Below are 13,313 nucleotides of genomic sequence, written 5' to 3'. Positions count from 1 at the left end.
TGCTAGCTAATCTTTAGTCTACGCTGAAGTTATTCCCATTCCTGTGAAATTCTGTACTCATTTTTATCCCCACCACTGTCCTAGCTCTGTCTGCTTTAACATCTAAGTTCCTTACATGATCCTGGCTCTACAAATGCATTTCTTATTAAGGCAATCCATTTCTGGACCAGCTATATTAAAATTGTGCTCTCATAAGGCTAACTAAAGGTCAACTCCTATTAGCATCTAGTGAGTTCATACCCTAGCCCCCTTCCACACACCTTCTTTCCTTCCTTCCTTCCTTCTTTCTCCCCTCCCATCTCAGACTCCTGTTATTTTATTTTGCTCTTTTCATTTCAAAGCTACTACCATGGTCATTTAGAACTATACAAATGAGGTTTACAAAACATAAAAGACAAAAACACTTACAGTGAGATACATGTGGTGGGGGATTGGCAGGGTGGAGAGTGAGACCCATCCCAGAATGTGCAGGGGGCAGGTATGGTGGCTGTCAGGTGGACCACTTTGAACAAGAGAGTTGGCTGTCTAGCCACAACCCAGAAAAACACACATGGGCAAGTCTCCGGTCATGTCTAGCCTCAGTCTCACCCCAGCTTCCTTTCTGATATAGGGGTACAGGATTGTACTCCAGGCTGGGGGCAAAAGCCTGGCTCCTAGGGGGTCATGGCAGGAGATTGCAGATACAGACTCAGAGGTTCTGGCAGCTTACCAGTCCCCCACTTCTCCTGGGTCACTCCCTGGGGAAATAAGCCTGGGAAGGGTCAGAAGAAAGAGGTACTAGCTTTGTCTCATGGCAGAGATGGAGGAAGAGAGACCTGAAGTCTTTCTAAGGTATAGGCTGTAGCCACTGACTACAGCCTATAGGAGAGGGTTAGTTCAGAGGGCAATAAGTGAGGGCACTGATCTCTCTGATGTTTCCAGTGTGAAAGGCAAGGGGCTCAGCACCTGTCACTGGGCCAACTGAGAAGAGGGTTAAGCAGGAGGGTCTGGAGGAGCCAACCATGTGGAGCAGGTGGCCCTAGTACTCCCAGAGTGAGGCAGGGCAGATGGTCTCAGCACAGGCCTTCAGTACAGGCCTTCAGGACCCAGGAATGACTATCCAAACATCTTGACGTATTTGGGGAGACACATCCAAATCTTTTTTCATTGGTTATCTGCCATTATGGAGGCTTTGAATTTCTTTCCTCATAGATTAAACATGCAAAGACCTCCAAGACTTTTAACAGTGCCAAAAATTCTTCAAATACTTACTGAATACCTTTTATATGTTCCAGGTTTAAGAACAAAGATAAACAAGAGATAATACCTGCCCTCAGGTAACTAACTCAAAGTCTGGTGACTAAGCTTCTCTGAAAGGCTTGCTTCCACCTTGCTACCCATAAGTCTGCCCTCAGCATTCTCTCTTTGGTACCTAAATTATACTTTTCACTGAATGTGTGCAATATTAATATAGTGTCATCTCATTAAGAATTGCTGTAATGTCTGTAAGTGACTGTTTATCTTTTAGATGTGGATTCTATGTATCAAAGTGTTCATAAGTCTCTCTGAATAAACATGCCAGATACACAGTGTCAAGTGGTTGCACATGTGGAAAATGTTTTCTAGGGCAATGGTTGTTAATTAAGGTTTATAGTATCCTGCTATCCCCCATTTCCTTCTCACCGAGCTGCTCCTTGGTGCGCAGGGTGTTGAAGCAAGGCTCAGAGATAATCTGACAGAAAAGCTCGAGAAACATATTCTCTGAGGTGCTTTGCATGTCTGTTTGGTAATATATCTCGATGCCACAGTTATTGTGAACTTCATTCCTCTTCTGATAAACAAACCATCCTCCTAAGAAAAAGAGAGCAACAGGTTAAAAAACACACTTAGTGTTTAATAAAGTCAATGCTAGCTTGCCCACTTTTTTTTTTTTGAGACAAGGTCTCACTCACTATGTAGCCCAGGCTACCCTTGAATTTGTGATCCTCCTGCCTCTGCCTCCCTAGGATTACAAGTGTGCACCACCACACTCAGCTTTATGCTTGTCCCTCAGATGTATAACTTATTGATTGTAAGCTGGCAGTACTAATGAGTTCCCTCTCATTAGTAGAGGGAGGGGAACATGGGCTTTCCACTTCCAGCCTTTTCATACATATTCCAAAATGTTTCCTTCCTCACAGTGCATTTTTTTCTTTTTACACTATAAATGGGGGCCAGGTGCTGGTGGTTCATGCCTGTAATCCCAGCTACTCAGAAGGCAGAGACTGGGAGGATCAAGGTTTGAAGCAAATAGTTCATGAGATCGTATCTCGAAAAAACCCATCACAAAAAAGGGCTAGTGAGTGGCTCAAGGAGTAAGGCCCTGAGTTCGAACCCCAGCAATGCAAAAAACAACAACAACAACAAAACAAAACAAAATTAAAATCCCAAAAAAACTGTAAATGGGATTGGTGGCATGGCTCAAGTGGCAGACTGCCTGCCTAGCAAGTGTGAGAACCCAAATTTAAGCCCTAGTACTGCAAAAACCAAATGAAACAATGACACCACCAACAAAAGCAAACTAAACTAAAATGGAGGATTATTTAAGGCAATCATACTTGTTCAGTTGGGAGGGCTGGTAGAGTGGTGTCAGTGGGAGAGTTCCTGACTGGCAAGTGTGAGGCTCTGTGTTCAAACCCCAGCATCTTCAAAAAACCCGAAAACATACAAAGCATCTGATCAGATGGCTAAATCATGATTTCCAAATACCTAGCATTTTGAGAAAAGGCTGCAAACTGGGGTACTTCTCTCTCTCTCTCTGAACTGGGGTTTGAACTCTGGGCTTTATGCTTGCTAGGCAGGCAGTCTAGCACTTGAGCTATACCCTCAGCCCTTTTTTGCTTTACTTATTTTTCAGAAATGGTCTTATGTTTTTGCTGAGGGCTGGTCTTAGATCATGATCCTCCTACCTATGCTTTCTGTATAGCTGGAATCTGTTACGATGTCTGGTTTATTGGTTGAAAAGGCAGTTACCTGGGCTGGCTTAGAATCTTAATCCTCTTGATCTCTGCCTCCAGAGTAGCTGGGATTACAGGTATGAGCTACCACACCCAGAAACTTTTTCTTTTTGCAATACTGGGGATTGAATTTAGGTCCTAAACTTGCTAAGCAGGTATTCTACCACTTGGGCTACACTCTCATAATCTTCTCCCCCATTTTGGTGTTGAGGACTGAACCCAGGACCTCCTGCATGGTAAGGATGTGATCTACAACTGAGCTAGTTACATCCCCTAGCAGAAGTATGTAATAAAATTACCTGTTTTGTGATGACTGACCATGCAGAGCAGCAGCTAGCTGTGCTCAAGGTATCTCTAAGGATTCAACAAAGATATCCTGAGGTAATAATATAATTGAGTTGTTTTAGTAGTTCCTCAAGTGAGGCAGACAAAGACCCTGGTATTAATGAATGTACATTTTAAGAAGATGGTGATACCTTTTAATCCAAATGCAAGAGTAGAAGTGATGAGTAGCTTTAAAAAGGTTCAGAAAAAGTATGCTGGGAGCTCAGAAGTAGAAGCAATTATTTCTAGCTGGCAGTTACAGAAGTTTAGTGGATGTTATAGTTTGGATCCCTACCTGAAGTACTGGGTATTTAACTCAGGGCCTTGCATATGCTAGGCAAGCAATCTACCACTGAGCTACATCCCTGCTCTACTGTTTGGGTCTTGAATGTCCCCCCATAGGCTTATGTGCTGAAGGCCTAGTCCCCAGTCTGTGGCACTATTTGGAGGTGGTGAAAGCCTTTTGAGGTGGGGGGCCTTGTAAAAGGAAGTTAGGTTACTGGGGGTATGCCCTTGAAGGGGAATACTGGCACCCCAGCTCTTACTCTTCCTCCAACATGTGCTTCCACTATGATGTACTGCTTTGTGATAAGCCTAAAAGTAATCGGCCAACTAACCAAGGATGGAAACCTCCAAGACTGTAAGCCAAAATAAATCTTTCTTCCTTATAGCTCATCTCAGGTATTCTGTCACAAAGATGTAAAGCTGACTAACATATGGAATACAATAGGTGAGGGAGGATGAGTAGGGTACAGATACAGGTCTGTGAGGAAGATGGACACACACACACACACACACACACACACACAGAGGGAATCCTATTTTAGGAGACTAGAACAGTTGTGTGTATGAGGGTGGTGGACACAGAGGATGCATGTATGGGGAACACCAATAGTGAAGTGTGCAAAAAATATCTATCTTATTCTAATATAATTTTTGGTCTAATATACCTCCCATTAAACAGTTGTGAAGGATAGTGAAGCACTGCTTAATGAGTTTTTGTATCAAAAGAAACCACTGTTAATGTAATAGTAACCTAACACTGCAAACCCAATACATAAGTAAAATTAATTCTTTGTTAATTCCTTATAAAAATATACACTTAACTGGGCACTGTTGGCTCACGCCTGCAATCCTAGCTACTTGGGAGGCTGAGATCAGTAGGATTGCAATAGAGACCAGCTTGGTCTCAAGTCTTCAATTTCTAAAACAACCAGAGCAAAATGAGACTGGAGGCATGGCACAAGCTTTAGTGTCTACTTTGCAAGCACAAAGCCTTGAGTTCACACCCCAGATACTCTCCCTCCCAAAATACACACACACACTCACACATACACATAACAAATAAAAGCTACTGTCTGTCTTAATACTATTTCTGTCAAAGATTTCAGTGGGTTTCTGGTGAAATGCTATGATTCTAGTTTCCATTTTTTATAAATAAATTTTATTTCACGCTTTACAATCAGTATCTCTTCAGCTTTGTGATGTTTTTACTTCCTAATTCTCCTATACCCAAGTCTCAGTCAATTCTAGTATCATTCTCTTCAAAATTGTTGCCTATTTCCAATTTCATCTTTTTGGCTCTCATACCAGAGAATTTTCTGGCAGAATTATCTACCTCTAGCCATATTTCTACAAATAACAGAGGCTCCCACAGATCTCTACCATGAAACTATACATTGTCATCCAAATGAATTCAACTCACCTGTAATCACCCACATTATTGTATAAAAAGTAGTCCATTTCCAAAGTTATAATATTCCAACTTACTGTCAGGAAGCTGGACTTCTCTATAACGAACCAGCTGACTTGGAAGGAGAGGTTTGGTATGAGCATATTCAATAAGGGTGTCTTCTACCATCTGCATAATTCCTAATGCAGCCTGCAGGGGGAAATATGTCATAGCCTATTACCAAAAACCACAAGTGCATCTTGTTTGTGAAAATAAAAACAGTATATTGGATAGTCATTACAATATGAAAATATGCTTGTAAAATAAAGTAGCTTAGCTTAATCATAAAAAGGAATTTTAAAATCTTACATTTATTCAATCCTATTTAAATAGATAAAAATTGAATTTGTCAAAGTGGTAGTAGTAAAGAGAAACAGAGACCCAGACAATCATCTACGTGATGGGAAAGAAGGTACTGCCAAAGCTGGATCAGAGGTACTGGTAATGCAAAGTTGGTCCCAAGTGAATGACCTTGACTGCAGACACCTAGGGTCACAGCAAAGGAAAGGAGATGGGCATAAGGCTTTATTATGAGTGAAATTAACCTTGGAAAGCATCTTGTCTCTGCCACTTATTAGCATCTGACCTTGGGTATATTATTTTGGAGGCAGTATAACAGAGTGACAGAGAGTGAGGGCTTTCAAGACAGACTGCCATAAAAATTCTGTAGTGCTCAGCAACTAAGAGATAGCATAGATAAATGGGACCTCATAAAACTAAAAAGTTTCTGTTCATCAAAAGAAATGGTCTCTAAACTGAAGAGAACACCCACAGAGTGGGAGAAAATATTTGCCAGCTACACACAGACAAAGGACTGATAACCAGAATATATAGGGAACTTAAAAAACTAAATTCTCCCAAAACTAATGAACCAATAAAGAAATGGGCAAGTGAACTAAACAGAACTTTCTCAAAAGAAGAAATTCAAATGGCCAAAAAACACATGAAAAAATGCTCACCATCTCTAGCAATAAAGGAAATGCAAATTAAAACCACGCTAAGATTCCACCTAACCCCTGTTAGAATAGCAATCATCAGCAACACCACCAACAACAGGTGTTGGCGAGGATGTGGGGAAAAAGGAACCCTCTTACACCGTTGGTGGGAATGTAGACTAGTACAACCACTCTGGAAAAAAATTTGGAGGCTACTTAAAAAGCTAGACATCGATCTACCATTTGATCCAGTAATACCACTCTTGGGGATATACCCAAAAGACTGTTACTCCAGAGGCACCTGCATACCCATGTTTATTGCAGCACTATTCACAATAGCCAAGTTATGGAAACAGCCAAGATGCCCCACCACTGACGAATGGATTAAGAAAATGTGGTATCTATACACAACGGAATTCTATGCAGCCATGAAGAAGAACGAAATGTTATCATTCGCTGGTAAATGGATGGAATTGGAGAACATCATTTTGAGTGAGGTTAGCCTGGCCCAAAAGACCAAAAATCGTATGTTCTCCCTCATATGTGGACATTAGATCAAGGGCAAACACAACAAGGGGATTGGACTACGAGCACATGACAAAAGCGAGAGCACACAAGGGAGGGGTGAGGATAGGTAAGACACCTAAAAAATTAGCTAGCATTTGTTGCCCTCAATGCAGAGAAACTAAAGCAGATACCTTAAAAGCAACTGAGGCCAATAGGAAAAGGGGAACAGGTACTAGAGAAAAGGTTAGTTAAAGAAAAATTAACCTAGAAGGTAACACCCATGCACAGGAAATCAATGTGAGTCAATGCCCTGTATAGCTATCCTTATCTAACCAGCAAAAACCCTTGTTCCTTCCTATTATTGCTTATACTCTCTCTACAACAAAATTAGAAATAAGGGCAAAATAGTTTCTGCTGGGTATTGAGGGGGGGGAGAGGGAGGGGTTGGAGTGGATGGTAAGGGAGGGGGTGGGGCAGGGCGGAGAAATGAACCAAGCCTTGTATGCACATATGAATAATAAAAGAAAAAGAAAAAAAAAAATTCTGTAGTGCTGCCAGCCAGGCACTGGTGGCTAATGCCTACAATCCTAGCTACTTGGAAGGCTGAGATCAGGAGGACTGAGGTTCAACGTCAGCCCAGGCAAATAGTTCAGGAGATCCCATCTCCAAGATAAGTAGTAGAGTGTCTATAAGTGGAAGTCTGAGTTCAAATCCCAGTCCCACCAAAAAGTATCTCTAGTGCTTTTCATGTGCTAAGTACTCCGCATGTACTATTTAATTCTCATAACTCATGATGTAGGTGCTACTGTAACTCTAATTTTACAGATAAGGAAACAGAGTTAAAATATTTTCATATTTAGCATAAGGAAGGTCAGGATTTGAATGTAGGCTAGCTAATACTGAATTATGTGACTCTGTACAGAGTAAGATAATCATTTTCATTTCTTCCTATCATTGCATGAGCTAGGCACCAGCAGAGGAGGTAGCTCTGACAGTAGGTCCTCAGTTAACCATCATCATCCTGTTCTCCTCTGCTCTCTCCTATCTCCTACAGAGTAGAGAAGGTTAAGTAAACTCTAAGGTGCTTATCACTGTGCTAGTTAACAGTCTTGAGACAGACCAGAGGAAAAAAATCTGATAGTGATACACAAAAGATTGCCAAAACTTTAACTGCTTACCTGCTTTGTAATGTTTCCATGGAGAAGGGCTTCAATGTGCAGCCGTGACAGTAGCTGAGGTATGAAGGCCTTAAGGCGAGGAAGAGTCACGTCTGTAAAGAAGTAAGAAACAGTGAGCTCTACATATAGCTAAAAAACAAAAAACAAAAGCTTTGAGATAATTTGAGACTTACAGAAGACTTACAAAAATACTAGAGTTCCTTTGAACATTAGTTTTCCCTAATGTTAACATCTTTAATGACCAAAATATGATGATCAAACCTAAGAAATTAACACTGACACTTTCTTTTTTCCACAGTGTTGAGGATCAAATCCAGGGCCTACTGCATGATAGACAAGTGCTCTACCACTGAGCTAGGGTTACTGTTGTGCGGACTTTTTTTTTTTTTGGTGGCACTGGGGTTTGAACTCAGGGCTTCACACTTGCTAGACAGGTACTCTACCACTTGAGCCACTCTGCTAGTCCCATTTAACAATTTTTAACTGAACTAAATAGATCTAAAAAGTACCACAGCATGGAAAAAAAAAAAAAAGCCTAAGTGCTGCTTCTGTGTTATAAGATGACTTTCAAGCTCAGCCCATTTTCCCTTTTCTGAAAAGTTCAATATTAAGAAGTTAAGAGCTTGGGTCAGAGCATTTGGTCAACTGCAGAGACCTATGAACAGTAATCATTAACTGTGTGGGTCCAGGTTGAAAACAGCAAATGTGGCTATGCTATCTAAATGCAAAAGCTACTTCAAAGGCCACCTTTGTTTTTATGAAAAAAGTGCGCAGCAGAACATTAAAAAAATTTTGGTTTTTTTGAGACAGGGTCTTGCTATGAGGCTGGGATGGCTTTGAACTCATGATCCTCCTGCCTCAGCTGTTCAAGTGCTGAAATTGGCCACCACTGCAAGTCACAGCTGACTTTCTTAGAACTGTAAGTTATTCAAAAATATGAACAGGAGATAGCAGGATAAATCAAAAGGATCTTGGAAAACATGAATACAGCAGCAGTCTGTATATAGAAAAAGTCTCACCATCTAGGGCTTCTTTCAACTCATCTTTAGTCCAGGCCACTTCAGTCATCAGCAAACGGAGGTAATACATGGCATGCTGGTGAGGCTGTTCAGCCCGGAAATTGTTAAGAGACCGCATATACTACAGTGAAGGGATACAGGGGTTCATCAGTTTTACAAATCTTTTAAAAATCATTCTAAAGATTAGAGTAAACTGCATTTTGTATAAATTATGTGTTACTGGGATGCAGGAGTATTTCTTTCTTTCTCCTCTTGAAACTATATAATTAAAGGGCATGCTTTTTTTATTATCCAGACTGCATCTTTACCCCTTTAAATTATGTGGCATGTTCTCTAAATGTCTTCGTTATGGGCAACTTTTAATCCTCAAAAATGTCCCAGTTTTCACATCTTTTGGCACCCTTAGACACTATACACGTGACCATTCCCAAAGTCTTCATAAGCAAGTAACGTGGATAGATATATATTAGATCTTCAACTGAAAACTGATGGTCGCTTCTTATGGTATATAATGAAGGTCACAATTTATAAAGATAAATATATTTTTATATAAATTTTTTATTGGGATATATTCATTATTCAGGGGGGATTCATAGTGACAATTCCAATCAGACTTATATTGTATATTATTTATACTACCCATACTGTCTCTCCCCCTCCGCCCCCTCCCCAACAATTTATCTTTGAAAGCAGCTATCCATCTCGTACTTCCAATTTTTGGGCCAAACATGGTATGACTTTAAGTCACAGTGTGACAAAGCTATGGCTACAGGGCAGGCCTTACTCTGCTTCAGCACATTTGCCTGAAATGGGAGGTTGAGTTGAAACCTACAAAAAGCCTGACGACCACTCTGTGCTTCTCTTTGAAAGTCAGCATTGCAACTGCATTAGCTCTTAAAGCCCACTGAGAAGGAGGCCAAGTGTCTACCTGAGTCTGCTAGACTTTCTTTTTGAGTAGAGAATAGGTTTCAGCAAAGATAAGATGAGATGACTACAAGATTACGAATGCTTCTTTTGATCCTTTGACCATTATCAAAAATTTTCATAATATGGCAATGTTACTTTATGAATAAAAATCATTATAAAAATGAGTTAGAAAACTTACTGCTTCTTTGATAATTTCGAATCTTTTTTTATCAATCTCAAAGGTAGCCATTTTTTCAGTAATTTTCTTTAGCAAGATTGGCTGCTTGTCATTGTAACCTTTAACTGACAGCTACAGAAAGAGATCAGGGTATTAAAAGTCTAAAAAATACAAAATAACTTCTATCTTAATTAAGCTTAATTTTTTTAATATCCCAAAGCCAGGTATATTAAAACAAAAATGAAATAAGAAATTCAATGAATTTAACTTCTCATAAATGGTTTAACATGGAGGAAGATAACATTAACCATCTTTACATTAACTAAAACCCAAAAGCGCAATTTCACTTTTCTTAAACAAAGTCAACTCACATGATGCCAAACCATGGCAACCCATATTACAACATAAAATTCATGTTCTCATTATATCAAACTTAATTACAGAATGTGTTTAAGTGTTATCTTTTTATTTCTGGTGCTGGGGATTGAACTCAGGGTCTCCAGCATGCTAAGTACATGTTCCACTACTGAGCTACCATTTTAAGCCCCTAAGTTTTATCTTAAAAAAGAACTTCTGATGATGGGTAGGCTTAAAGTTTTTATAGAAGTACTAAGAAGGTAAAAATCACAGGGGACTATTACCTAGCTAACTACTGGACATGTCCCCAAACTGCATATAAATATTTAAAAAATCATCGTTGGAGAAAGCAAGTGGCCCTGTTTTATACTGCATAGCATGTGCAACTCTCATCAGTGTTCCCCAATGAGGACTCAAATCTAACCACATGCTTATTTGATGAGTTCTGCTGATGTTCTAAAGCCACAGGTAAAACAAATGTGTAGGGAGGACATGCTACATATATCATCAGGATTTTGTCTTCAGACCATTTTCTCAAATTGTCTCTGAAAGTCTAATACTTTGAAAACCAGGGAATGGGGGAACAGCTGTTACTGTATTTGCTCATAGTGGCACCACAGGATGCACTGCTCCTAATATGTCTGAAAGTCTGCCCTGTCAAGAATGAAAGACGAGAACCTAAGCAAGTGAAGGTGCTTGGCCATGGAAGTCATGTTATGTATGAACCAGACTGACAACTAGCAGAAAGCCCATTTTATCAGAAATAAAAATGATCTGTTTTTAATGATAATATGCTGCTAAAAGTCAATAATAGCAAAGCCAGAAAATAGATTATTAGTTTTCTATTTAGAGTTAATTCTGGACTCTGAGTTTCAAACCTGTGAACTCTGAGAATAACTATATAGTAAACAAAATCTATCAGAAAACTTAATTTGGAAGGAAGAAAATCTACAGCAAAATAAATAAAATTTAAAAATCCTAAACAACTTGTGAGATTTTTTTTTTTAAAGGAGAAATGTTCTCATTTTAGTTTTTTTAAAATTCGTATTTCCAAGAAAAGTGAAAATGAATGTTTGCCATAAGAGATGTTAATTTGAAACAGATACAATCAAGGTTGGAAACACATCAGAAACACTTCTGAGGATCCAGTTGTAACACATGTAAAATAGTTAATGATGCATGGTACAAAATCAATTATCAGGTATATTTGAACAAAGGAACTTTCTACTACTCTTCACAGAAACAAAAGCTTATATATTAGTAAAATTTAAGCATTACAAGAATAACTATGGATATCTTTTAATTACAGATGGTATTATACTCAAATACATGGAAAGAAAAACATGCTTTTAGAATTAGTATGTTAAGCACCTCAAGTGGAATATGCAAACACGTGTAGCACACATATATGTTCACAAGATGCACTAAGTGTTACAAATCTCTATTAGTGGAACTAAAACTAATTTGAGTTCTTCAATCATTAAAAAGGTGCAAGGAAAAAACCATCAACGTTCTTGCTTAAAAATGCAGAAGTTAATAGTTTTCCCAAGCTCAACATAAAGCTTAAAGGGTGTGGTGCCTTTTCTTTGGTTTGCATTTTACTTACAAGTATTGCATTCATTCCTGATGCAATGCCATAGCTCAAACCTGAGAGGCGTGCTGCATATGTATACTCTTTTAAATCATCCTTCAATAACCTGATAAACAGGTATGTCATGTTGCAATGGAGAGGATCAGCATAAATGTAGCGACTAACAAAAAGAAAAACAAAAGAAATGCTTTGATACCTCAAGCAGTGGCATGATAATGAAGAAACATGACCGAAGAGTATGGATATGCAGCCTCATGATCTGGAATTCTAGGGAAATAGTGTAGGCCAAACTTAGGTTTTACAAAGAGAGAACATCATTCTGATATAGAATGAGTGGGATCTAGCTAAACCTAAATTGGGGTTCAATTTTGTTTGAGGAGAAAAATATGACAATCTGATGAAAGATGTTAAAAAAAAATCAAGGAAAATCTGCATAATATGAATAATATAAAGAACAAAAGTTAACTTAAAAAAATTAAATGAAGAGAAAATATGATTAGCCATAAAGATTTAAAAAAAAGAAATTAAACTCATACCCTCAATCAAAAATGCTTCCAACAAATCAATATAAAAAATGTTGATGAGTGGAAGGCTCTAAGACGTGGGTACTTACATACATCCCATAGATGGTATTTTGGAGGTCATAGCTCAAGTCTGCTAGCTCTGCTGCATATGCATACTCGTTGAGTGAGTCTTTGAGGAGCTCAAGGTATAAATAGGCCATGTTACAGTGCAAAGGGTCCACATAAGCAAATGGGCTGGAAGAAAATGTTGACAGTAAAATAGCTGATTTATTATTTCCCAATGTAATGTGGCCTTTTGAGATGGATCAAGAAATTGAATATTCGTTAATATAATTTCCTGAGGGCATGGTTGAATTCTTGAGTCTGTTTCTTCTTCTTGTGAGGAAAAAAGTCAGATGGCGAAAAAAGAAGTCTGAAGTATTCTATGTGTATGCTGGTGGAAATGAGAGGAAGACAGAGTCACTTATCCCAAATGGTGTGGCAGAACTGACAAGTTAGAAATGCAAGACAGGTAAGAGTAGGAAAGAGCTAACACACATGCCTGTCCTTAGATTAATATAGGTGGAAGCATGTCTGAGAGAGTTGGCAAAGCATTTAAATGCCTTCTCTCTCTCTCTCTCCAAGCAAGCCACATCTTTGGTGAACAGAAATATGGAGAAATTTGGTGCTGTAATTATATGAATTTAAAAGAGAAAAACTGTGAATATACTAGCTTATTCCTGAGCTTTCTCCCAAATCAATAAAGCGAGGGCACTGGGTCAGTAAAACAATCTATAAATTCCATCATAAAACTGCAGCTAGAATACAGAAAAAATATTAAAATATATGAAAAAGACTAACAAAGGAGAAGAAACAATATAGAGGGCAAGAGCTAAATAGGACCAGAGATCAATTAGTCTTCATTTCCCAGATAAGAAAATGAAGAAAACTTCCATTTCCTAGATAGGAAACATAATTTTCCTCAGATGCCCTGGGCTGGCATCAGCAGAGATGGGGTTCTTTTTTTTTTTTATTGTTTTATTATTCAGAGATGGGGTTCAAATGCAAGTCAACCTACTTATTTGACTCTGAGAGCGCTTATCTTTAT

At 38.8% G+C, this 13,313-nt stretch overlaps 1 protein-coding gene across 3 annotated transcripts in view; it reads right to left on the bottom strand.

Moving 5' to 3' along the window:
• Ide (insulin degrading enzyme) overlaps nucleotides 1-13,313 on the bottom strand; it is a 109,622-nt gene that overhangs the window by 10,273 nt on the left and 86,036 nt on the right. For 2 of the 3 annotated variants that reach the window (XM_074078767.1, XM_074078769.1), the window contains exons 15-20: nucleotides 12,316-12,460; nucleotides 9,776-9,886; nucleotides 8,671-8,791; nucleotides 7,652-7,743; nucleotides 5,070-5,181; nucleotides 1,663-1,830 (exon numbers count right to left, since the gene is read on the bottom strand). In XM_074078767.1, the coding sequence (XP_073934868.1) occupies nucleotides 1,663-1,830; nucleotides 5,070-5,181; nucleotides 7,652-7,743; nucleotides 8,671-8,791; nucleotides 9,776-9,886; nucleotides 12,316-12,460 (749 nt within the window). Of the gene's footprint in view, nucleotides 1-1,662; nucleotides 1,831-5,069; nucleotides 5,182-7,651; nucleotides 7,744-8,670; nucleotides 8,792-9,775; nucleotides 9,887-11,717; nucleotides 11,863-12,315; nucleotides 12,461-13,313 lie in introns of all 3 variants that reach the window. The other variant, XM_074078768.1, reaches the window with a different exon arrangement.

Source organism: Castor canadensis, chromosome 7 (assembly GCF_047511655.1).
Source record: "Castor canadensis chromosome 7, mCasCan1.hap1v2, whole genome shotgun sequence".
Taxonomy (NCBI): Eukaryota; Metazoa; Chordata; class Mammalia; order Rodentia; family Castoridae; genus Castor; species Castor canadensis.
Note: the sequence above shows the minus strand (reverse complement) of the source record. Positions and strands in the feature narration are given on the sequence as shown.